This window comes from Hyperolius riggenbachi, chromosome 4, assembly GCF_040937935.1.
Source record: "Hyperolius riggenbachi isolate aHypRig1 chromosome 4, aHypRig1.pri, whole genome shotgun sequence".
Classification (NCBI taxonomy): domain Eukaryota; kingdom Metazoa; phylum Chordata; class Amphibia; order Anura; family Hyperoliidae; genus Hyperolius; species Hyperolius riggenbachi.
Window position 1 is genome coordinate 169,116,269 of NC_090649.1, and position 27,122 is coordinate 169,143,390.

The window sequence follows — 27,122 nt, forward strand, 5'->3', positions numbered from 1 at the left end:
GATTCAGTCTTAATGAATTGAACATACGCAGAACACTTTCAGCCATGGTAGCATGTGGAAAGCGGACACATGGATGTTCATGTGTTGAGGCCTTCAAAGATTGTAATTTTCCATGTGGAGGCAGAGGGAAGTGGGGGGGGGGGCATTAGTTTTACCGAGTGCAGGACCCAAAAATTTCTGATCGCGGCCCTGCTAGTACTGCAAACTCTACACTGGTTGCCGTTAAAATTAAGAATCCATTTTAAGATCTGCCTGCTGACAAACTATTTAGGACCCAAGTACATAGAGTATCTATATGCCCCTTCATGCACCTGCCAATCTGTAAATAAGACACATTTGGTTATTCACAGGATCCACTTCAAAACATTTGGTGCACAGGCCTTTTCTTGTGGAGCCACTACTCACAATAAGTGCAAGAGATTGAAGACATTTAAAAACTACAGATGGCCCGAACCGATTCACGCAGACTTCGCTGGTTCGCGTTCGCAGTGAACCGCAAACTATATGTGAGTTCGACCTGCCCCCTATACTACATCATTAGGGTCAACTTTGACCCTCTGCATCACAGTCAGCAGACACAGGATAGCCAATCAGGCTCCACACCCTCCTGGAGCCCCCCCCCCTTATAAAAGGCAGGCAGCGCCGGCCATTACAGTCACTCGTGTGCCTGCAGTAATTAGAGAAGGTGATAGAACCTGCTGCTGACATAGGGAAAGCTTAGTTAGGCTCTTGTGTTAGGTTTGTTAGCTTGCTCCTTGTTGATCCGTAGAGATGGCCCGAACGGTTCGCGGGTGAATGGGAACCGGCGAACTTCCGGGGTTCGCGATCGCGGAGAACTGCAAACTTTTCCGGGAGTTCGATTTGCCCCCACAGTGCATCATGAGGGTCAACTTTGACCATCTACATCACAGTCAGCAGGCACATTGTAGCCAATCAGGCTACACTCACTCCTGGAGCCCCCCCCCTCATAAAAGGCAGGCAGCGTCAGCCATTTGACTCACTCGTGTGCCTGCAGTAATTAGAGAAAGGAGAGCTGCTGTGCAGAAACCTATAGGGAAAGCTTAGTTAGGCTCTTGCAGGCTTCTTAGCTTGCCCCTTGCTGATTCTTCTTATTGCTTAAAAAAAAACCCCAACAGCTCTTTTGAGAGCTAATCTTGTTCTTGTGATTTTTTTGTGTGTATGTGTGTGTCCCGCAGACACTTGTGCTGCATAGACAGCCTTGGTAATTCCTACTGTGTGTGTCACTGCCAGGCCCAGCACATTCAGTGACTACCTGTGTGTGTGGCAGGTGCACATTGTAATACCCATCACTGCATATACCTACCTGTTGTTAACTTCAGTGCACCCACCTAGATACATGAGCGCACGCAGTGTCACTGTACCTGTCTGGTACCTGTGTGTGACAGGTGCACATTGTAATACCCATCACTGCATATACCTACCTGTTTTTCAGTACACCCACCTACCTAAGTGAGCACACGCCGTGTCACTGTGCCTATCCGGTACCTGTCTGTGTGTGACAGGTGCACATTGTAATACCCATCACTGCATATACCTACCTGTTGTTCACTTCAGTGCACCCACCTACCTATGTGAGCGCACGCAGTGTTGCTTGCCTCAAAGCGGAGAGTCACAATGGAGCAGCTCTCCTGGCTGCTCTGAACAAACAGGTGGGATAGTGGCTGACCCTGCACCAACAGGAGATCGGCAATGTGGTGTGTGACAATGGCAGCAATCTCATTTCGGCTGGGTGGAGGAGGAAAACTTAGCTGACATCACTGAGGAAGAGCAAGAGGAGATGGATAGTACGTCTGCATCCAACTTTGTGCAGATTGCGTCTTTCATGCTGTCCAGCCTGTTGAGGGACCCCGTATAAAAAAACTCAAGGGTATAGGCACAAAGTGGTGGAGATGTTTCCAAATCACCAGAAGGCAGAAAGGATGCAGCACTTGTAGAACAAGCTGGCAACTATGCTTTACAATGCATTTAAGGGTGATGTCACAGCACAACGCAATAAAGGTACCACTGCCAGTAATCCTTCTCCCATGTCCACGCAGGCAAGGACAGGATGCTCCAGCGATCTCATGGTGATGTTGGACATGCGGACATTCTTTAGTCCAACGCCTAACCTTAGCGCTTCCAGATCCACCCTCCACCAATGCCTCAACCGGCAGGTAGCCAACTACCTGGCCTTAAGTGTGGATGTAGACACTGTGAGCAGCGATGAACCCTTGGACTACTGGGTGCACAGGCTTGACCTGTGGCCAGAGCTGTCACAATTTGCTATCCAACTTCTGTCTTGTCCTGCCTCAAGCATCCTGTCAGAAAGGACCTTCAGCGCAGCTGGAGGCATTGTCACTGAGAAGAGAAGTCGCCTAAGTCACAAAAGTGTTCAGTACCTGCCCTTTATCAAAATGAATGAGGCATGGATCCCAGAGGGCTACTGCTCGCCCGAAGACTAAGTCAGTCCCCACACACAGCATCTCTGCCTGCAGGACACTTGACTGCCTTCTCCGCCACCACCAACAGGGTCCAGGACTCCAGGCAGATTCCTGAATTTTTAAGGCCGCTGCTAGCAGCGGCCGCTATAATGATTTTTCTGGTGCGTGAACATGCCTGCCTAATTTTTAAGGCTACACTGCGGCTGCAACAACAAAACAAAAGGCATGTACATGTGTCAATTCCCCTTCGTGATTGTTACCTTGCCGCAGTGAAGGGACTTGCGTACACAAAAAGCTGTTTGCAGTCACTGCATACCTTTCGTTGCATCAGTGACTGCACATTGTATTATATCTGGCAGTTAGTGCATACCTTTCACTTGAATGGATGGCAGACTTGCCCTCCATAACAGATTGTCGTTAAAGGATTTAAAGTTGATTTGTCTCATATACAGCAGGGCCTCAAAAGAGTCCTTCTGTATTGTTATTTCTTGGCACTACCTCCCTGAGTCGGGACTTGCGTGCCGTGCCTGCTGCCTTCCTTGGATGTGTGGTGGTAGCCGTTCCTGATCCTTTGCCCACAGCGTGCCTGCTGCCTTCCTTGGATGTGTGGTGGTGGTAGCCGTTTCTTAGGCTCCCACTCCGGACCGGAATCGAACCCTGATTCCTCGGCCATTACCCGTGGTCACCATGGTACTGAGAAAGTAATATCGAAACTTTATCAGTCACACAGTTGAATGAATGGCAGACTTGCCCTCCATAACATTCTCGTTGAAGGTACTGTAGAGCCAGCAGAAAAAGTAATTTAAAAAAATAGATGTATGCTTTAACAATGGTAGAAAAAGAACCATTGAAAGTTGATAAGGCAGTCAGACATTACCTGATATCACTGAGTGAGGAAGAGCAATCTCGCCATGGTGTGCAGTAGTCCAGCACGACTGTCACTACACAAACAGCTGTTTGCGGTGCGTTACACAGTGAGTTTGGTCTGTCAGTGTGAAGCAGTACTCTAATTACACTACCTGATTGATGTATACACCTGCAAGATGTTTTAAAGCACTTTAGGCCTCCAATTTAGCATGCAATGTGACTTCTGCCCTTAAAACGCTGCTGTGCGTCTAATCTGGATTTTTCCCCGGGACTTTTGGCGTGTATCCCACTCCGCCATGTCCTCCCTCCAGGTGTTAGACCCCATGAAACATCTTTTCCATCACTTTTGTGGCCAGCATAAATGTTTCTAGTTTTCAAAGTTCGCCTCCCCATTGAAGTCTATTGCTGTTTGAGAAAGTTCGGGCAAATCGAACTTTTGCGGAAGTTCGCGCTCGCGGTTCACAAACCAAAAAACGGAGGTTCGGGCCATCTCTATTAAAAACCCACCTCTTTTCCTGGGCCTCTGAGACTGCACAGTGCAGGGTGTGTTTCACATCAAGAATTTGCCTTCAACAATGTCTAACACCTACCCCTTTTTACATTTTTAAAAGCATGTCTAATATATACGGTGTATATACCATATATACCATATTCATAGTAATGGTGTTCGGAATATCAGAATAATTGAATTTTCCAAATAGGTTGCAGCATTTTGTCCTCTCAATTAAGAAAAATTCAAAAGAACAAGACTTACTCATAAGTTGGTTTGGAATGTGACCATCCATATAGATTGTGAACATTATAATGGTCAACTGGATCTCCATTAGGTAGGTGCTGTTGACTCTCCATACATAGGGTCTTGTGTGATAATCCCATATGAGAGGATTCCAATGCTGAAAAGACACATTGAAACTTACACATTAGTCTAGATTCAATAAACTATTATCCTATGTTTCTCACTGAAGATGTTTTCTGAAAGTGTCCTAAAGAAAGTTACCTAAAGTAAAGCAAAACTTATTATATATCCAGCCTAAAGAAGTAGGGGTATTTTATCACTTTATCAATTTTATTGCATTATTTCAATAAAGAATATTTACACACCCTTCATGCTCCTATTTTTTTCTACCTGGACTGATTAATTGCAACAGAAACAGTCTGTTATACAGTAAACACTACTGTAGTACTGCTCTCTATGCTCCCCAGTGTCAGAGCTCAGCTAAATTAAAAGTGACATCAGCTCTGCTATACCCCAGAAAAGTTGTCCCAGGCAAATGAGTCCAAGGCAGATGGGGACACACACTTGAAACATAGAACCTAGTCATCATTTTAGTGTCTTCCCCCTCACTACATTTTACACGCAGTGTGGACTCCCCACCACCATACTCTTACTCAAGCCAGTCACTGTCTCGCTTTTTGCAGTGGATTGTTTCCCACTGTTCCTGATCTGGTTTTTCTCCCACTGAAGTTACTGGCCAGCAACTGTGTGCTGTTTGTTTTTGAGGTTTTTTTTGTACACTTGTAAATTAGTGCTATTTCAAATGTAATGAACAATAAATACCATGCCCTAAACCTCTAATTTTAGATCTTTTTGATCAAGGGAACTACAGCATTTACATACTTAGTTTGGTTGAAAATAGACATCCATCAAGCTGGAACAAAAAAAAAAGGACATTGCTGTCCCGCACCCTCACATATCTCAGTTGATACAGGGGAAGGCAAAAATAAACCTGTATAAGACTTGGGATAATAAGCCTTTAAATGGGAAATATCCTTACCAATTCAAGATTGCAGTCAGATAAAATCCCAGGCTGAGAATTGCCTAGTATTATAGCCATGGATGTTCTTCAATGCATCCAGGCCTCCTTTAAAAACATTGCCATAACTACTTCCTGTGGTAAAATATTCCATATTTTAAACATAAAGAACTCCTTACTAAATAGATGGGAAAAAAACCTTTTTTCCTCCATACACAGAACATGTAGCCTTGTCCTTTGCACAAGTCTAGGAACAAAAAGCTCATTGACAAAGCTTTTGTATTGTCCCCTGGTTTAGTTCTACTTGTTAAACAGGTCACCTCTTTGCTGTCTTCTTTCCCTAAGCTAAATAAGCCCAGTTTTTCCAACCAGTGGCGGACACAGCCAGCAGTGGGCCCCTGTGCAAAATACCAATTGTGTTGTGGGCCCCTAACAGGCAACTAAAAGTGTGTGTGGCCATAACTAAATTGGTTGTGGTTATACATTGCATATATCATATATTTACTAATACAGTCTATGGCAACCTTCCCTGAGGCCCAGAAATATTTCTTGATGCATACATGTAACATCTGCATTATACAGGTTACTGAACAAACGCAAAACTTAACCCCAATCCTGCATCAAGATAGAGCATGACATGACAGGCTAGATGATTACCTGGTTGGGGTGGGCAAATAGAAAGCCTGGTAGATAGATAGATGGATGGATAGATAGCCTGGTGGGGGTGGGAGAGTGGGCAGATAAGATAGATAGCCTGGGGGGGGGGCAGATCAGATAGATAGCCTGGTGGGGGGAAGGTGGGCAGATAAGATAGATAGCTGGGTGGGGATAGGAGGGTGGGCAGATAGATAGCCAGGTGGGAGGGTAGGCAGATAAATAGCTGGGTGGAAGGGTGGGCAGACATCCGGGTGGCAGGGTGGGCAGATAGATAGCCAGGTGAGAGGGTGGGCAGATAGATAGCCGGGTGGGCAGACAGATAGATAGATAGATAGATAGATGGGTGGGCAGACAGATGGCAGGGTGGGCAGATAGCCAGGTGACATGGTGGGCAGATAAATAGCTGGGTGGGCAGAAAGGTAGCATCAGATAGATAGCCGGGTGGGAGGGTGGCCAGATAGGTAGCATCAGATAGATAGCCGGGTGGGAGGGTGGCCAGATAGGTAGCCAGGTGGGCAGATAGGTAGCCGGGTGGAAGGGTAGGCAGATAGGTAGCCGGGTTGGCAGATAGGTAGCTAGGTGGGCAGATAGGTAGCCGGGTGGGAGGGTAGGTAGATAGGTAGCCGGGTGGCTGGGTGGGCAGATAGGTAGCCGGGTGGCAGGGTGGGCAGATAGGTAGCGGGATGGGCAGACAGGTAGCCAGGTAGCAGGGTGGGCAGATAGGTAGCCGGGTGGCAGGGTGGGCATATGGGTGGCAGGGTGGGCAGATAGATAGCTGGGTGGGAGGGTTGGCAGATAGGTAGCTAGGTGGGAGGGTTGGCAGATAGGTGGCAGGGTGGGCAGATAGGTAGCCGGGTGGGAGGGTAGGTAGATAGGTAGCGGGGTGGCAGGGTGGGCAGATAGGTAGCCGGGTGGCAGGGTGGGCAGATAGGTTTCTGGGTATAGGTTGCTGGGTCGCAGGGTGGGCAGATAGATAGCTGGGTGGGAGGGTTGGCAGATAGGTAGCTAGGTGGGAGGGTTGGCAGATAGGTGGCAGGGTGGGCAGATAGGTAGCCGGGTGGGCAGATAGGTAGCTGGGTGGCAGATAGGTAGCCGGGTGGGCAGATAGGTAGCTGGGTGGGAGGGTTGGCAGATAGGCAGTAGTGATGTCACGAACCTCCGATTTTCCGCGAAAGGTGATGTCACGAACCTCCGCAAAAGGTTCACAATAGACTTCAATAGGGAGGTGAACTTTGAAAAATAGAAAAAATTCTACCGGCTGGAAAAATGATAGAAAACATGTTCCAAGGGATCTAATACCTGGAGGCAGACATGATTGAGTGAAATACACATCAAAAGTCCCAGGCAAAAATCTAGATTTCACATAAACCCCTATTTTAAGGTCAATTTTCAATTACAGGCCTACTCTGCTCTTCTTCTCCCTTCCTCCAATTATCTCCTACCGGAGGGAGGAGGGTCTCATCTGCCAGAGAATTATAGTATTTCAAAAGCCAGCTTACATAACGTGGCTGGGAATTGAACCCAGATCTCACTGTGTGGTGGGCAAGTACCTTAACCGCTGTACCACCAACAATACTAACTGAAGCTAGCCTAGCATGTACCATTTCTGCTCAATCCAAGAGAAAAATTAGACAAGACAAATAACATTTATATCACGCTTTTCTCCAGGCAGACTCAAAGCACCAGAGCTGCAGCCACTAGGGCACACTCTATAGGCAGTAGCAGTGTTAGGAAGACTTGCCTAAGGTCTCCTACTGAATAGGTGCTGGCTTACTGAACAGACAGAGCCAAGATGCAAACCCTGGTCTCCTGTGTCAGAGGCAGAGCCCTTAACCATTACATCATCCAGCCACTGCTTAAGAATTTGTAGCCAGGCATGGCCTTGCCTTTTGTGTTCAACAATTGTCCAAAGAAAACCCCAGATAGCCAGGCACTGTACCACCAACACTACATGCTGAAGCCAGCCTAGCATGTACCATTTATACTCAATCCATTTATGCTCAAAAATACAAGAGAGGGGGAGAGAGAGAGAGAGAGAGAGAGAGAGAGAGAGAGATGAATCTACCTGGCTATCTGGGGTTCTCTTTGGACAACTGTTGAACACAAAAAGCAAGGCCATGCCTGGCTACAAATCCTTAAGCAGTGGCTGGAAGGTGTAATGGTTAAGGGCTCTGCCTCTGACACACGAGATCAGGTTTCGAATCTCGGCTCTGTCTGTTCAGTAAGCCAGCACCTATTCAGTAGGAGACCTTAGGCAAGTCTTCCTAACACTGCTACTGCTTATAGAGTGTGCCCTAGTGGCTGCAGCTCTGGTGCTTTGAATCCGCCAGGAGAAAAGCGTGACATAAATGTTATTTGTCTTGTCTAATTTTTCTCTTGGATTGAGCAGAAATGGTACATGCTAGGCTAGCTTCAGTTAGTAGTGTTGGTGGTACAGCGGTTAAGGTACTTGCCCACCACACAGTGAGACCTGGGTTCAATTCCCAGCCAATGTGAGTTGGCTTTTATGCTACAAATCCTTAAAGAAAACCTAAACTGAGAAGGATATGGATTTTTCCTTTTAAAATAATACCAGTTGCCTGAATCGTCTGCCGATCCTGTGTCTCTAATACTTTTAGCCACAGCCCCTGAACAAGCATGCAGATCAGGTGCTCTGACTGAAGTCAGACTGGATTAACTGCATGCTTGTTTCAGGGTGTGATTCAGCCACTATTTCAGCCACAGAGATCAGCTGGACTGCCAGGCAACTGGTATTGTTTAACAGGAAACATCCATATCACTCTCAGTTAAGGTTCCCTTTAAGCAACATAATGTTTCTCTTGGATTGAGCAGAAATGGTACATGCTAGGCTAGCTTCAGTTAGTAGTGTTGGTGGTACAGCGGTTAAGGTACTTGCCCACCACACAGTGAGACCTGGGTTCAATTCCCAGCCATGGTATGTAAGCTGGCTTTTGTAATACTATAATTCCCTGGCAGATGAGACTCTCCTCCCTCCGGTAGGAGGAAATAGGTAGAATGGTAGGAGGGAGTAATATACAAGAGCCTAATTAAACTGTCCCTAGCAGAGTGTGTGTAGCAGCTGTCCTTAACTAATTAGTGTAGGCAGACGAGTGAGTAAATCGGCACAAGGACCTTGCCTTGTATAAGGGGGGGTGGGGCTCCAGGCGTGAGTGCAGTCTGATTGGCAACAATATGCCTGCTGACTGTGATGTAGAGGGTCAAAGTTCTGCTCCATAAAGCATTATGGGGCGAATCAAACTTCCGCAAAAGTTCGCCTTTGCATGGCGAACGCGAACCACCAAAGTTTGCCTGGAACCGTTCGCCGGCGAACCGTTCGCTACATCTCTAATAGGCAGCCGAGTGGAGGGTTGGCAGATAGGCAGCTGGGTGGCAGGGTAGGCAGTTAGGTAGCTTCAGATAGATAGCCGGGTGGGAGGGTGGCCAGATAGGTATCATCAGATAGATAGCCTGGTGGGAGGCTGGCCAGATAGGTAGCCAGGTGGGCAGATAGATAGCCGGGTGGGAGGGTAGGAATATAGGTAGCCAGGTTGGCAGATAGGTAGCCAGGTGGGCAGATAGGTAGCCGGGTGGGAGGGTAGGCAGATAGGTAGCCAGGTGGCAGGGTGGGAGGATAGGTAGCCAGGTGACAGGGTGGGCAGATAAATAGCTGGGTGGGCAGATAGGTAGCATCAGATAGATGGCCGGGTGGGAGGGTGGCCAGATAGGTAGCATCAGACAGATAGCCGGGTGGGAGGGTGGCCAGATAGGTAGCCAGGTGGGCAGATAGGTAGCCGGGTGGAAGGGTAGGCAGATAGGTAGCCGGGTTGGCAGATAGGTAGCTAGGTGGGCAGATAGGTAGCCGGGTGGGAGGGTAGGTAGATAGGCAGCCAGGTGGCAGGGTGGGCAGATAGGTAGCCAGGTGGCAGGGTGGGCAGATAGGTAGCCAGGTAGCAGGGTGGGCAGATAGGTAGCCGGGTGGCAGGGTGGGCATATGGGTGGCAGGGTGGGCAGATAGATAGATGGGTGGGAGGGTTGGCAGATAGGTAGCTAGGTGGGAGGGTTGGCAGATAGGTGGCAGGGTGGGCAGATAGGTAGCCGGGTGGGAGGGTAGGTAGATAGATAGCCAGGTGGCAGGGTGGGCAGATAGGTAGCCAGGTGGCAGGGTGGGCAGATAGGTAGCGGGGTGGGCAGATAGGTAGCCAGGTAGCAGGGTGGGCAAATAGGTAGCCGGGTGGCAGGGTGGGCAGATAGGTTTCTGGGTATAGGTTGCTGGGTGGCAGGGTGGGCAGATAGATAGCTGGGTGGGAGGGTTGGCAGATAGGCAGTAGTGATGTCACGAACCTCCGATTTTCCACGAAAGGTGATGTCACGAACCTCCGCAAAAGGTTAGGTTCGCAAAAAAGTTTGCGAACCGCAATAGACTTCAATAGGGAGGTGAACTTTGAAAAATAGAAAAAATTCTACCGGCTGGAAAAATGATAGAAAACATGTTCCAAGGGATCTAATACCTGGAGGCAGACATGATTGAGTGAAATACACATCAAAAGTCCCAGGCAAAAATCTAGATTTCACATAAACCCCTATTTTAAGGTCAATTTTCAATTACAGGCCTACTCTGCTCTTCTTCTCCCTTCCTCCAATTATCTCCTACCGGAGGGAGGAGGGTCTCATCTGCCAGAGAATTATAGTATTTCAAAAGCCAGCTTACATAACGTGGCTGGGAATTGAACCCAGATCTCACTGTGTGGTGGGCAAGTACCTTAACCGCTGTACCACCAACAATACTAACTGAAGCTAGCCTAGCATATACCATTTCTGCTCAATCCAAGAGAAAAATTAGACAAGACAAATAACATTTATATCACGCTTTTCTCCAGGCAGACTCAAAGCACCAGAGCACACTCTATAGGCAGTAGCAGTGTTAGGAAGACTTGCCTAAGGTCTCCTACTGAATAGGTGCTGGCTTATTGAACAGACAGAGCCAAGATTCAAACCCTGGTCTCCTGTGTCAGAGGCAGAGCCCTTAACCATTACACCATCCAGCCACTGCTTAAGGACTTGTACACTACATGCTGAAGCCAGCCTAGCATGTACCATTTATGCTCAAAAATACAAGAGAGGGAGAGAGAGAGAGAGAGAGAGAGAGAGAGAGAGAGAGAGAGAGAGAGAGAGAGATGAATCTACCTGGCTATCTGGGGTTCTCTTTGGACAACTGTTGAAAACAAAAAGCAAGGCCATGCCTGGCTACAAATCCTTAAGCAGTGGCTGGAGGGTGTAATGGTTAAGGGCTCTGCCTCTGACACACGAGACCAGGGTTCGAATCTCGGCTCTGTCTGTTCAGTAAGCCAGCACCTATTCAGTAGGAGACCTTAGGCAAGTCTTCCTAACACTGCTACTGCTTATAGAGTGTGCCCTAGTGGCTGCAGCTCTGGTGCTTTGAATCTGCCAGGAGAAAAGCGTGATATAAATGTTATTTGTCTTGTCTAATTTTTCTCTTGGATTGAGCAGAAATGGTACATGCTAGGCTAGCTTCAGTTAGTAGTGTTGGTGGTACAGCGGTTAAGGTACTTGACCACCACACAGTGAGACCTGGGTTCAATTCCCAGCCAATGTGAGTTGGCTTTTATGCTACAAATCCTTAAAGGGAACCTAAACTGAGAAGGATATGGATTTTTCCTTTTAAAATAATACCAGTTGCCTGAATCGTCTGCCGATCCTGTGTCTCTAATACTTTTAGCCACAGCCCCTGAACAAGCATGCAGATCAGGTGCTCTGACTGAAGTCAGACTGTATTAGCTGCATGCTTGTTTCAGGGTGTGATTCAGCCACTATTGCAGCCACAGAGATCAGCTGGACTGCCAGGCAACTGGTATTGTTTAACAGGAAACATCCATATCACTCTCATTTAAGGTTCCCTTTAAGCAACATAATGTTTCTCTTGGATTGAGCAGAAATGGTACATGCTAGGCTAGCTTCAGTTAGTAGTGTTGGTGGTACAGCGGTTAAGGTACTTGCCCACCACACAGTGAGACCTGGGTTCAATTCCCAGCCACGGTATGTAAGCTGGCTTTTGTAATACTATAATTCCCTGGCAGATGAGACTCTCCTCCCTCCGGTAGAAGGACATAGGTAGGAGGGTAGGAGGGAGTAATATACAAGAGCCTAATTAAACTGTCCCTAGCAGAGTGTGTGTAGCAGCTGTCCTTGACTAATTAGTGTAGGCAGACGAGTGAGTAAAACGGCACAAGGACCTTGCCTTTTATAAGGGGGGGTGGGGCTCCAGGCGTGAGTGCAGTCTGATTGGCAACAATATGCCTGCTGACTGTGATGTAGAGGGTCAAAGTTCTGCTCCATAGAGCATTATGGGGCGAATCAAACTTCCGCAAAAGTTTGCCTTTGCATGGCGAACGCGAACCACCAAAGTTTGCCTGGAACCGTTCGCCGGCGAACCGTTCGCTACATCTCTAATAGGCAGCCGAGTGGAGGGTTGGCAGATAGGCAGCTGGGTGGCAGGGTAGGCAGTTAGGTAGCCGGGTGGGCAGATAGGTAGCATCAGATAGATAGCCGGGTGGGAGGGTGGCCAGATAGGTAGCATCAGATAGATAGCCTGGTGGGAGGCTGGCCAGATAGGTAGCCAGGTGGACAGATAGATAGCCGGGTGGGAGGGTAGGAATATAGGTAGCCGGGTTGGCAGATAGGTAGCCAGGTGGGCAGATAGGTCGCCGGGTGGGAGGGTAGGCCGATAGGTAGCCAGGTGGCAGGGTGGGAGGATAGGTAGCCAGGTGGCAGGGTGGGCAGATAGGTAGCCGGATGGCAGGGTGGGCAGATAGGTAGCTGGGTGGGCAGATAGGTAGCCAGGTGGCAGGGTGGACAGATAGGTAGCTGGGTGGCAGGGTTGGAAGATAGGCAGCCAAGTGGCATGGTAGGCAGATAGGCAGCCGGGTTGCAGGGTAGGCAGTTAGGTAGCCAGGTGGGCAGATAGGTATCATCAGATAGATAGCCGGGTTGGAGGGTGGCCAGATAGGTAGCATCAGATAGATAGCCGGGTGGGAGGGTGGCCAGATAGGTAGCTGGGTGGCAGGGTGGGCAGGTAGGTAGCCGGGTGGGAGGGTGGGCAGATAGGTGGAAGGGTGGGCAGATAGGTAGCTGGGTAGGCAGATAGGCAGCTGGGTGGCAGGGTAGGCAGTTATCTAGCCGGGTGGGCAGATAGGTAGCTGGGTGGCAGGGTAGGCACTAGGCAGTTAGGTAGCCGGGTGGGCAGATAGGTAGCATCTCATTCAGATTTGCCCATGATCACATTTGATTTGCTGTACATCCAATCGTGTGAAGTTCTGGGACTTGCTCATGTATTTTTTTTATATTGATTAAATATGTTTAGAAAACTAGATTCTTTAAATGTTTATGCTAAAACAAATTGTTGAGACATTCTGTATCAAGCTGTTATTTAGTTATGAATTGTAAAATATAAATAGGACCGTAAATAAAAATACTATTCATACCTGGCATGTATGGAGGCTCGTTCAAAGCTTTATTTGGGCAACCATTCACAGATCCGTGAACAAAACTGGCTGGCTCGTTCATATCCTAAAAAACAAAGAAACATATACTTTAGCATGCACACATCAAGCTCATCACATTTTAACAAGATGTAGTGTCTTATTCTTCTAATTAGAAATGAAGTATTTATTTTAAAATAATTTTTAACCTATGAGTTTATACCTATAGTAAATAATGCAAACATTACAAAAGACCTTTTACCACTAATTTTCTGTATTTCATTAATTATAAAATAATGTTAACTTTTTAGCAATAAATTCAGTTGAGTTGAAAAGACGTGAAAACATTTTACACTCATGAATCAACAGTAAATATAAGCTTCCTGGCTGTGAAAGTGTAATCACACCCACTGCCCATACATCCCGCTGCAATGCAGCTAACTGAAAGGCACAACCTTTGTTATTTGGGTGACTAGTAACATAATGAGCAAAAAGAAGGTCTTCTATTTTAGTGGCTGCAGAGGCACAAAAGAGGTGCCAAGATCAACCATGAAGGTGTGGCTTAAAACTTTATGGGGCCTACAGTAAGATAGCACCATTGTTTAACCACTTCCCCTGTGACGGGACGAGTAACTACGCCCCTGCAAAATACCACAACTCTGTACAGGAGCGTAGGTACTATTGTCTTTACCATCCTTACTTTATTTTGCGCTTCCTCAGGCTAATAGCAACCATCTTAGTGTGTTTAACAGTGCACTTGTCTCTTAAATGTAAGAAAAAATACACTAATGAATGTTAGTGTCATGCTGGTAATACACCTTTGTATTATTTCTATGTAAATGTTTTCTATCTGTATCCACAGTGCGCAGACAGTGTTTTAATCATAAAGTTCTGATGGATGCATATAAATGATTACCGGTAAGATTAATTTGCTAAAACAATGGCTTTTTACTTCTATAATAGCATTTGCCTAAATTTCTTCTAATTTAGATGTTTTCAGAGAATGTTTTCATCTGAGAATTACAGTGCATCTTTAATCTCATAGTCCTTTGAAACATAGTGCTAATTATAGGAAATTATACAACTGTGGGGGTGTTATGATTTATGATATAGAACGCTCAAGATGTTGAGTTCTTTATTACAGAACTTCACAGACCTACACAAATTCTAAGTGTTGTTACTGCTCTTTCTATTTAAAGAGCTGAACTGCGCCTGCGCAGTACAGCCCGGCAGACGTCCGATGACGTCAGCGCGCCGGCGTGGGACGCAGAAGTGCCAGGAAATGGAGTGCAGAAGAGCCCGACCTGGCAGCCGGCCTGGCCAGGTCGGGTCGGGCACCGGAGACCACCGGGAGCCTGCGGAGCGGCGGCGAGGGCACCTCCTGCCTGCCACGGGCTGGAGGAAGCCCCAGGTAAGTGGAAATTTATTTTTATTTTTTTAATCCCCTCCCTGAACCTTCCCTTTAAATGTTTCTGCTCATCAAAAACCGTTAACTGTTAGTCAAAGATAACATAATTGAACACAAAATGCAGTTTTAAATGATGGTTTTTATTATTTAGTGAGAAAAAAAACTCCAAACCTACATGGCCCTGTGTGAAAAAGTGATTGCCCCCCCTTGTTAAAAAATAACTTAACTGTGGTTTATCACACCTGAGTTCAATTTCTGTAGTCACCCCCAGGCCTGATTACTGCCACACCTGTTTCAATCAAGAAATCACTTAAATAGGAGTTATCTGACACAGAGAAGTAGACCAAAAGCACCTCAAAAACTAGACATCATGCCAAGATCCAAAGAAATTCAGGAACAAATGAGAACAAAAGTACTGTAACTGAGATCTATCAGTCTGGTAAAGGTTATAAAGCCATTTCTAAAGCTTTGGGACTCTAGCGAACCACAGTGAGAGCCATTATCCACAAATGGCAAAAACATGGAACAGTGATGAACCTTCCCAGGAGTGGCTGGCCGACCAAAATTACTCCAAGAGCGCAGAGAAAACTCATCCGAGAGGCCACAAAAGAGCCCAGGACAACATCTAAAGAACTGCAGGCCTCACTTGCCTCAATTAAAGGACTTACGAGGCCAACTACATAAAAAAAGTTAATTACCTGCCTCTAAGTTTCAAGCACGGAGGACGCCGTCCGCGCCCTCCGTGCCGCTCCACCGGGTCCCCCGCTCATTATCCCCCCGGGCCGGCTCCCGACCCCACGGCCCGGGTCGGGCTCTCCTTCCCCTCCAAAGATGGCCGCTTCCTCTGGCCGCGGCTGCGCAGTCCGCCTGGCCGTGAATGCGGCTGCGCAGCTCTAGGGCCAACCCCTCCGATCCACGCTACGTTTTGCTGCTTCAGGACCTGGAAGGCTTGCTGTGATAGATGGAACCATGAATTCTACTGTCTACCAAAAAGTCCTGAAGGAGAATGTCCGGCCATCTGTTCGTCAACTCAAGCTGAAGCGATCTTGGGTGCTGCAGCAGGACAATGACCCAAAAGACACCAGCAAATCCACCTCTGAATGGCTGAAGAAAAACAAAATGAAGACTTTGGAGTGGCCTAGTCAAAGCCCTGACCTGAATCCTATTGAGATGTTGTGGCATGACCTTAAAAAGGCAGTTCATGCTAGAAAACCCTCAAATAAAGCTGAATTACAACAATTCTGCAAAGATGAGTGGGCCAAAATTCCTCCAGAGCGCTGTAAAAGACTTGTTGCAAGTTATCGCAAATGCTTGATTGCAGTTATTGCTGCTAAGGGTGGCCCAACCAGTTATTAGGTTCAGGGGGCAATTTCTTTTTCACACAGGGCCATGTAGGTTTTGAGTTTTTTTTCTCACTAAATAATAAAAAACATCATTTAAAACTGTATTTTGGGTTCAATTATGTTATCTTTAACTAATTGTTAACAGTTTTTGATGAGCAGAAACATTTAAGTGTGAAAAACATGCAAAAGAATAAGAAATCAGGAAGGGGGCAAATAGTTTTTCACACCACTGTATCTACCTATCAACAGCTGGTATAAAGATATCAGATGCATGCATGGGCAATAAACTTAACTTCTTTAAAGAGAACCTGTTATGGAAAAAATTGTAATCCAGACTCTGCAGGAAATTATCATTAACCCATTAGCAGCTTCAATAGAGTTATCCCATTTGAGATAAAAGCACTGCTTTTGACTTCAGTCAGCAGAACTCGGTGTGCTGTAAAATCTTGGAATACTTTGATCTCTCTCCTATTAGCAGAAAATATAAAAACTGAAGGCAGAAGTCCTCTATTATAGTCTCACACCGCCTTCTAGTGACAAGTGACCATAAATACACATTACAGCAGTACTAATTAGAAGCAGGAGAATGTAACAAATGAGAAAAAAATGTGCAAAATCAAATAAGCTGTTAAAGGGGTAAATTGGAAGGACTACAAAAGATGTCTGTTGTCTTGTCTTAGGTCAATACAGGTGGTCTCTTTCATTTCATGAACATAAATAGAATCTCCTAAGCATTAATTGTTGTAAAAATTGGTATACTTAGTAAAATGTATTTCTCTAGTGTAACATGCATTATGTAAGCAACAAACATATTGTCTACATGACAATATTAGCACAAGGCCCATTGCTTTACTTGTGTAAACATTGGTAATAGTTATGTGTGGTCTCTGTGCACCTTTATTTTACCAGAAATTTGGGAATCATGCCCATTGCAGTGGTGCTCGGATAATTTCCGTGATCATGGAGTAACTGTGATTCACTAGCATTTTTCCACTATTCCACGGATTCCAAATCCGAATTAGTGATCGATTCCGGATCACGAAAACCGACCACGGAAATTTCATGATTGCAAGCATTTGGAATTTGGTTGCAGCAATGATCATGATGGAGATTAGGTCATGATTGGCGGTAATGGGCAGAATTGACATCCCTGGGCCAATCAGAGTCCCCCAGCCAGGCCCTAGCAACCAATCATAGGAGGGAGGCTCTGCCCTCCCCTCCTGTATATAAAGTGGGGGCCATTTCCAGAGCTCCATCCTTGCTAGACTCTGTGACACTGAGAGGACCATCTCCAGGCCATATTGTACATCAGCAAGAGTGTTCTCAGTCCTTACATTGCCCTTATACTGTATCTGATACTTGTGTTCAGATAGCTAGCCAGTGAGTGATTACTTAAGTCAGCCCCATGCTTGCTGTGACATCCACCCACGGACATCCACCTGCCAGGTGCCATTGGGACTCATCTTCACCTCTGTGATTGCTTAAAGTGTATTTCCCTGTTTAAAACCACTTATTACCAATTAATTGCCGCATTTAAAGTGTTGATTTAACTTTAAAATCCATTTTCTCAGAAACTAAAACTTCTTTTTGGAATTTTGTTTGTTTAAGTTGTAGCCCCTTATCACCTTTACAATCCATGCAATTTGGGGGATTGTAGAATGTATGGGGGCTTTAATAATAGCTTAAATGCTTTTCCATGAATTTCTGTGATTGCCTCATTCACTGAAAAAAATCCGAGTCGAATTCGTAAGTCGATTTCAAATCCGGAAATTAATCATGGAATTTCCGGATTTTTTTTTCATTCACGGCCGAATAGTCGAATCCGTGATTGGGGGGTATCCGAGCAGCACCGGCCCATTGTATCCAATGCATTCTCCAAACTCTATACTATACAGTAAAATCTTTGATCGAGAGTAACTTGGTTTAAGAGTGCTTTGAAATACAAGCAAAAAATGTTGTCAAATTGTGACTTGCTATATAAGCAATGTCTTGATATACAAGCAAACAAAAAGTATACATGCGTCACATCATCATCACAACGAAGCCAATAGTTCTTCTCCCTTTGGCGCTGCAGGATTGTACTTAATTGTAATTAAGTGTAGAGAGTGTAGAGACTGTGCAAAGTCACATTTTCATGAAATCCTCAGAAGTAACTGTCATTGGATAAGCTCCTTGTTAAAACACACACACAAAAAAGGTTGGGTGAGCCAACAGATTCTGTAAGTTATAGTAAAAGTCTTATTTACATTTTTTTTTTTTTACTATTTTACTATAACTGTTTTTGGATTGTGGAACTAATAAACTAGATTTCCATTAATTCTTATGGGGAAATTTACTTTGATATAAGAGTGCTTTGGATTACAAGCATGTTTCCGTAACAAATTATGCTTGCAAACCAAGTCCACTGTACTTTACTTCAAGCATGCCTGAATACCAGATTTTTTTATATGGCATTTTGGTGGTAATTCTATCACATTTTATTGATTAGAAAAAGGGGATGAGTGACTAAAGGAAGCCTGCAGTGTGAAGAACTGTCATGCTGCTTCTGAGTTTCAGTGGAATCTAAATCACATGCCTTCATGCTAAAATATGCATGCAAACAGTGATAGAGGCAGTACAGCTGAACAATGTTTTTACATAACAGGTTCTCTTAAAAATTCTTAATTTACAAAAGATGTCACCATCAATAGTTATGCACAGTTTTATTTTACTTACTATCCACAGTCCATCAAACCTAATATGATTCTGCCGGTATTCTTCAATTTCACGGTACCACCACTTGGCAGTTTGTTCAAGGAAAAAGTCAGGGAAGGCAGCATGGGCTCTGAAAAGCTATAAGTAGAAAAAACATTTTTTATAATAAAATCTTTATCAAACAGTAGCTACCCATACACAGCCATTTAAAATATATGAGAAGGATTAATTGGCAGTATAATGTCTTAAGAGCTAGAAGTACCAGCTAACAGTTTTCAGTAGAAAACTTTGTTTTATGACTATTTTACCTAGAAAAAAAATAGCTGTTGCAAAGACATTATACTGTAACATAAAAAAGGTTTTCTGAATAAACTGGAAAAAATGTAGAGGAAGAAGACAAGACCTAGATCTGTATTATTAAACTTGTTAACCTCTTCTCACAAACTGGACTTCTATACACATTTAGTTTGTGCCTCTGTCCTGCAAAAAAGATGTACAGGCACATACTGTCAATCAGCAGTGGGTACGCATGCGCGCACTCCTGACACTCATTCATGGCAGGACTTACTAAGCAAGGATTTGTGAATGGGAACATATTATGTAGGTAGAAAAAAAAAGTCTTGTAAAAGTAATACGTTTTAATGGCGAACTTATAAAGTTAAATAATGCAAGCTTTCTGGGATCTAGTCCCCTTCTTCAGGCATATTTCCAGGTGTTAGCTAAAGTAAAACACTGATGCAGGTAAATAGTAAACACGTAGATGGCAGTTGTGCTGGTTACTGGTTAGCAGTTAGATGTCAGGTGAATGGGAACATGTGTTCCTAAAGCCAATCAAAGTGCCTGTGAATTCATAATTATGGCCCCAATGAGGAGCCATGTTCAATCATTAAAAGGAAGGTTAAAAGTACCGGGGGGGAAAAAAACACTCTTAATCCTGTAAACACAGGATTAAGTCTATAGCTCCATCTAGTGGGAAAAAAATACATTACAGCATACATCTCCCTATATTTATTAACCTCTTTTGTCCCTATTCCTCCACAATAGATACCAATTTAACACACCTGTGTATACTTAATTAGTTACCTTTGGGACATTGGTAATTTTAAATAAATTAGTATTCCTAATGAAAAAATACAGGTTGAGCTCAAATTTCTTAGCTATTAGAATGATAACTAGTATTAAAAAGGGACACCCCAAGATTTAGATGTTTCCCAGGTTTTACTTTCTGAGCTTGTGTGGAGTAGAAGCCTAAGTGCCCTATTCCCTTGCAACATTACACTGCTCTCACTGCAACGTATGGTGGTGTTTCATATTGGAAATAAAACCAGTTATTGAAAAAGGACCCCTCTTTAGTCCTTTATTGATCCACTTGTAAAACATAGCCTGTAATTTGTCCTCAGCAAGGAAACTAAAACAAAGTCCATACTGAGGAGGTGCTTTCCTAGCTTTTCAGATGCCTGCTGTACTTTCTTGATTCTTGCTGCAAGTTGACTCATGCCACATTCTACCGCTTCTGTACTTGTCAGTGAGCAACTTTGCCTTGCTTGCATAGGAAATATCTATCCCTAGGATCTACTTTTATTTTGCTCTTTCTACTGTGATAACTGCAAATTAGCATAATCAATGCCATCTTCATGACCCAGTGATGGCAGCCAGGCTTTGTTCTTGTCCTTCTGCCAAGCCTGGCCCCAGATTAACATAAGCATCAACTACTGCATCGAGTGGTCTGACAATTCGTTCCTAAAGTTTTGTTGTTGTTTTTAGGATTTAGGAGGTTAACAATCTCCTTCTTCATTCCTTTATTCTCACAGGTCTGTGTATCATCCTAGAAGATTAGGGGAGTTGCTATGGGTCTGTGACAATCAGGAGTAGGGAAGGAGCCTCTACATTTTATCATTGATTGTACAGAAATACATGCCCCAAAAGCATAAGACACGGTCCTTCAACATGTCCTTTTATTGTCATCATCAGCTACAGTGCTTTGAGAAAGTGTTTTTTGGCCTACTGTATGGGTTGCACATCTCCCCTTCCACTACCAACAGTGATATTTGCTTTGATTCTGTCTCTCATTATTTAACGTTCACATTTTATAAATTGTGTATTTGCGGTAGAAGGAATTACCTAGCTTTGCACTTTTATAAAGCACAGTAGATTGGCTTAGTACCATGTGATTTGCTGATGTGGTTGTTAAGATTCATGTGTGGTAATAAATATATACATTTACTACAAAATAACAAAGAATCAATTTCTTGTTTTAAGCAAATCTAAGATTAAGACTCATATAACATGCTACTCATGGTTGTAAAAAAAAAAGTTGCATTTTACCTACCTTAACTTGAGTGTCCCAGTCCAAACTGGTATCAACATAAATATCAGGCAAATCTGGCCAAACCTTAAAGAAAAGAAAATATGCAAAGCTACAACATATGCAAATCTATAACATAAATGAATATAAGCAGATAGAAATAAATGGTGTTCATTTCCGTTTCATACATACTTTTCCCCATACTATGCCACTGCCATCTGCCCATTTGATAAACACATCATCTTCAACTCCTCTGGTGAATGCTGGGTAATGCTCGGTTTCATTTCCTGCAATAGCAGGATCCTAAAAACAACCCACAAAAAAAGTAAAAAACAAACAAACAAACAAACAAAAAAAACAAAAAACTAAAAGCAGTTAAATTAACAAAACTTTGTACAGAAGCTATACTTTTGTACTGAATACAAAACAATTTTGCAGTGTGGTATACCTGTTGATGTCATAGTTAAAATAGATGTACGCTGTAATTTAAAACATGGCAGAGCTTAGAAGGCATGCTGCACTCTATTTAGCTACATGTAGTGTACATGGTATGAAGTTTCTGTATGCATTCAAGACATTAGCCTTGATTCAATTAACTATTTTCACAGTTTAATCACAGGAGATGTTTTCCCATCTTATCTATACAATGGCCTTTTAACACTTAGCAAGTTCAAAAGTACTAAAAAGTAGTTTATAAAATATATTTTCAAACTTAAAGAGGACACTTTGGGCCATATACTATTTGCTTTTCTCCTGAGTTTTTTCTATGGAGATCATTTTTCATCTTATTTAAAAAATACATTTTCAGTATTTAGCAATTGAAAAAATACTAAAAAAGTAGGTAAAAAGGTAATGCCAAACTCATTTTGAGTAATTTCTTGTTTGGTGTGAGCTTTAAAAGTATTTTATTGAGAAGGTTTGAAAATATCTACTTGGAGAAAACTCACGAGAAAAATTAAAAGGATATGGCCCATAATGACTATTATAAGGAAAATCATAAAACAAAATCAAAGGACCACTATCTCGAAAAAAAGTAGGCAGTTAAAATCTGACAGAACTAAAAGGTTTTGGGCCAGTCCATCTTCTCATGGTGGATTCTCATGGTTTTCTTTGTTTTCAACAGCATTTCCTGAACAGCAGTTTAACTACCAAAATAGTAAGATACCAGCCAGCCTCCCTAAGGGTCCATTTGTATTAGAAGCGAGGCAATGTGGCTACATAGCCGCATCGCACAGCAGGGTGTCCTGAGCCCTATGCATGGCAATGTTTCCACTGCATGCATGTTGTACGGAGCGGTGCGGAGCGATCTGAGAATCTGCAGCATGCTGCAGATTCTCACACAGCCGCATCCACTCGCTGTCCCCTCCATACACTTCCGCATTGGGAGATGCAGAAGTGATGTGAACACCAGTAGAAATGATGCATAGCTGCATCGCATCACTTTTGCTAATGGAAAAGAGCCCTTACTCACTTGCACACTATTTTGTCAGTTAGACTTTGCAACTGCTGTTTAGGAAATGCTGTTAAAAACAAAAAAAAAACTCTGAGAGCCCCCCATGAGGAGATGGACTGGCACAAAACCTGTTCTGCCGGTTTTTACCTGCCTCCTTTTTTTGTGATAGTGGTCCTTTAAAGATACACATTTTTATGTTAATTGCCTTGGTTCCAGTATCAAGAATTCTTTTTATATCAATATACTATATATTGATATATTGTATATTACTATATAACCATGCCCTCCCAGTGATATTTAGCCTAGGAAATAATGTTGCACAGCTTTCTGACTTTCTGAGAGCATTCTGGGAGACCAACTGACATTTCTGCTCACTATACAGACTTACACAGTGATTCACCTTGCCAGCAGTAAAGATGTGGGCATCACTAATACATTTGGGAATTTAACTGTAGGTAAGGTAAGATTTTACAATGGGCAAATGTTGAAAAAAAAAATTATACAATTTTATTCATTAACTACTTGCCGACTGCTCCACGCCTATTGGCGTGAGCAGTGCGGCAGCCCCAGGACCGCTCCACGGCGATTGGCATGAATGGTCTTCTATGGGGCTAACAGGAGATCGCACGCAGGCTGTGCGCGCATCTCCTGCTTGGGGGGCGGAGCTCCACCCTGCCTTCAGTCTCCGAGCGGTGATCGCCACTTGGGAGACTGTTAGATGGCGAGACCGCCGTCTAATTACTTTGTACAGCACTGTGATCTGCAGCAGCGGTGTACTGGGGACAGCCATGTGACACGGCTGTTCCCCTGGCCCACAGGAGAGTGATCATAGGCTGAAGCAAACAAACAATGTGGGGGTGATCAGACCCCACCAACAGAGAGCTCTGTTGGTGGGGGAAAAAGGGGGATCACTTGTGTGCTGCCCTGCAGCTTGGCCTTAAAGCTGCAGTGGCCCAATTAACTAAAAATGGCCTGGTCACTAGGGGGGTTTAACACCACGGTCCTCAAGTGATTAAGTTATATTCAGTAAACTTCTGCTTTGAAAACATTTCAGACGGCTTATTTTGTGTATTTTTCATTTGATGGAAGCTGAAGAAAATGTTTGATAGATAAGTTGTGAAAACACTTTAAGAAAACTCAGGAGGTAAGTTAATTGAATTAGGGCCCTTTGACTTTTCTTTACTAAGCCAAGGGAAGCTCCACCATGCCCTGCTTCTCAAGACTCTCTAGAGGGCAGTGAAGTCATTCATCATACAATTCAGACAATAAAGATGATTGATTCACATGGCTTTCCAAAAGTGTTGATTTTTTATTTTCCTTCACTGCACACTATATTAGTGTCCCTTATTTTGAAAGTGCTGCACAAGCTGGTGATAAACCAGCACAAAAAAACAAAAATGAAAAATAAGACACAGAACGAGAACAGAAACCTGCATCAAAGAGCTTACAAACGAATACTTCCCCATAGTAGCTCAACCTTCAATGCAACTGGATACATTAATAGTTACACCATAGATTAAATTGAATATACCTATTATCATCATTATTTGACTCATTTAGACTAGACACTTTATAGGTAGGTTAGGATTTACAGAAAATGCATAGTTCTCCCATGATTAAACTAGCAATTATAAGTACAAAGTTCTGTCAAAATGATTCTGAGTATTTTTTGCTCGGTGGTGTCTGGTGGCATAAAAGGTAATTGAATAAGGGCCATAGTGTTTACTAACTACTTAAAGGGACTCTGAGCATTAAGAAAAATAGGAAATCCGGACTTAGCTGGGGCTCCAGGACTTACCGGGGGCACACATGCCGAACTTCAGCGGGACCATGGAAGAGCCAAATAGGATGCCGGGGGACCTTACGGGCTAAGGGGGGCTGGAGGATGCCCCAGGTAAGTCCACATTTCCTATTTTGCTTATTACTGCTCAGGGACCCTTTAAACATGTTTGCTTTATAAACATATTTCATATTAGAGAGATATGAGCTTACTAAACATGGAACATTAAATATTGGGTAGGTGTATGTAGAAAATAGATGTTTGCATGAGTTCTCTGCAGCCATGTCCCATGTAAGCACTGCTGCGCTGCTTTTCTATCAAGATCAAAAACATACATGTATGTTAATTGGTATCTGAGAAAATTTGCACCATATCACTGCTTCGGGGTGTGTTCAAAAAACACTACTTTGAAATGTGAATGGTTTTACCTTGTTTCTGGCTAAAAAGAAAACTCTTTTAGGCAAAAGGCCTTCTTCAGACTCTATTCCTTTAGACTCAATAGCTCTATGTACATTAATCTTAAAAGACCACTGCATTATATTTGATGATAGTTAAAAAGGAAATAACTAAATACACTTCACAAGGATTCCTGCATGTGCTTCCTGGGGAATGTTTACATAAATAACACCATTTAATGTAAATTTTGCATTGCTCATTCATCTCTATGCTCATGTTATCTTTCACAAGTTCTATATAAGATGTAATTTCTGGGCCTGGTCCACTACATTGAATATGGAGGGCAGAATGTAAGTCACAGGTATGTACATAAAATAGACATAAAATGAACTCTGTTATCATGTTCCTAATTTAACCACTTAAGCCCGAAGGGTTGAAATTTTTTTACATCCGAACAACTTTCACCCCCCATTCATTTGCCAATAACTTTATCACTACTCATCACAATTAATTGATCTATATCTTGTTTTTTCCGCCACTAATTAGGCTTTCTGTGGGTGGTATATTTTGCTAAGAGCCACTTTATTGTAAATGCATTTTAACAGGAAGAATAAGAAAAAAATTGTAAAAATTCATTATTTCTCAGTTTTCAGCCATTATAGTTTTAAAATAATACATGCCTCCATAATTAAAACTCACGTATTGTATTTGCCCATATGCCCCGGGTATTTCACCGTTAAAATTATGTCCCTATCACAATGTATGGCGACAATATTTTATTTGGAAATAAAGGTGCATTTTTTCCGTTTTGCGTCCATCACTGTTTAGAAGCCCATAATTTATTAAATCATATTGATATACTCCTTTGACATGCATATTTAAAAAGTTCAGACCCTTAGGTAACTATTTATGTGGTTTTTTTTATTATTTTAATTTTTTTTTTTAATTTAAACTTGTATGTGGGTATTTTTTGGTGTGGGAGGTAAACAGGGTTTTTTTAAATATATTTATATGTTTATTTTGAAAACTTTTTTTTTTTTAGGTGTAATTTGCTATTTGGCCACAAGATGGCCAGAATCAAAAAGTCCTGGGAGCGATCGATCTCGCTCCCAGGCAGAAGAAAGGAGACCAGAGCTCAGAAAAGCCACAGCGTCTGAAGAGACGCTGTCGGCTTTTCTCCGGGGGGGTCCGATCAGCGAAAGGGATTTATAATCCCTTTCACTGATCGGTGGGTAAGCGGCCAGCAGCGGGGGCGCGCACGGGGTGGCCCGCGGGAGCGCGCGCAGCCCAACTGGACGAGAAATCTCGTCCAGTTGGGCTTAAGTGGTTAATATTACACTGCATTCTAGCTATTTACATACACAATACTTACCAAAAGAATGATAAACCTCATTCCCTCATTTCTTATCCGATCAACCAGAGCTGTCAGGTTTCTGAATTCAGCACCAAGCGTAAAGTCCATTTGTCTTTCCATGTAGTCTATGTCAGCATATTGTACATCCTGTAAAAAATTTACACATGTTTTTAAGTTAAACAACAATGACATGAAATTACATAAAAACAAACATATTAGCAGACTTCTTAACACACCCTCAATTAAAAGTTCAACTTAGATAAATCATTCAAACAATCATCATCATCATCATCATCATCATTTTAGTTTTGTTACATGTGGAAACCTGGAAAGGTCTTTGAACCTGTTTGTTGTTTCCCCATGCACCTTTTTCTTACTTCCTGACTCAGGAATCCTGAGTTCATATAGAATTTGGAGAAATCTCTCCAATGAGAACAGAGAGAACAAGAAGTAAAATGTTCAGTTATGTAGAGTAGGAATAGGTAGATGTTTTGTGAGATGTCAATGAATGTCTAATATTTTCTATCTTTAAAAAGAGGACACAATGAAGCCACAATCGATCAAATAAACAGAAAGCTCTAGCCAATGAGCACCTAAAGAGGAGCTGTTAGGTATAAGGTCTCAGAGAAAATAAACACATATATCAGTAGATAAAGATTGGCTGTACTTACATTACATATGCATTTCACTGTCCACGTTTGGATTTCACAGAATTTGTATATAGTATATGCAGAGATAGATGCTCCTGACAGCTCATGGCAGGCTCCATGTTTTTCTGTCAAATGTGTCGTCATGTCCTGCCTGCTTCCTGATCACAGATAAGCTTGTACTAAATAACACAGTGTGCAGTGAATATTAATGAGCCATGTGGCTAGGAACAATAGCTGACTCCTGCAGTGTACTCTGCCCGGAGATTTATCAGTGCTAGGCGATTACAAGCTGCTGTAACGTCTCATTAGTAGCCGAGGGGAGAGCCCCAGAATGCTTTGCAGTATGATATGCGGCTTGCGTCTTCTTAAGAATAACAGACTTGCTGATAAGCACACATCAAAGGTAACTGAGATTTTTATCTTCACTAATTGCTTTTGGGCTTCCTTCTAAACTGTTTAACACAGGAGAATAGAGGTTTAAATTAGCTTCTGCAGCCTGACAGTTACTCTTAATGGAGAAGTGA

The 27,122-nt window shown here is 43.4% G+C and overlaps 1 protein-coding gene across 1 annotated transcript in view; it reads right to left on the reverse strand.

The window, feature by feature from the left end:
- SI (sucrase-isomaltase) overlaps positions 1–27,122 on the reverse strand; it is a 328,081-nt gene that overhangs the window by 66,617 nt on the left and 234,342 nt on the right. Inside the window, exons 33-38 of the mRNA XM_068280942.1 lie at positions 25,967–26,095; positions 21,158–21,268; positions 20,990–21,052; positions 18,682–18,798; positions 13,219–13,303; positions 4,063–4,201 (exon numbers count right to left, since the gene is read on the reverse strand). Of these exons, the coding sequence (XP_068137043.1) occupies positions 4,063–4,201; positions 13,219–13,303; positions 18,682–18,798; positions 20,990–21,052; positions 21,158–21,268; positions 25,967–26,095 (644 nt within the window). The remainder of the gene's footprint in view (positions 1–4,062; positions 4,202–13,218; positions 13,304–18,681; positions 18,799–20,989; positions 21,053–21,157; positions 21,269–25,966; positions 26,096–27,122) is intronic.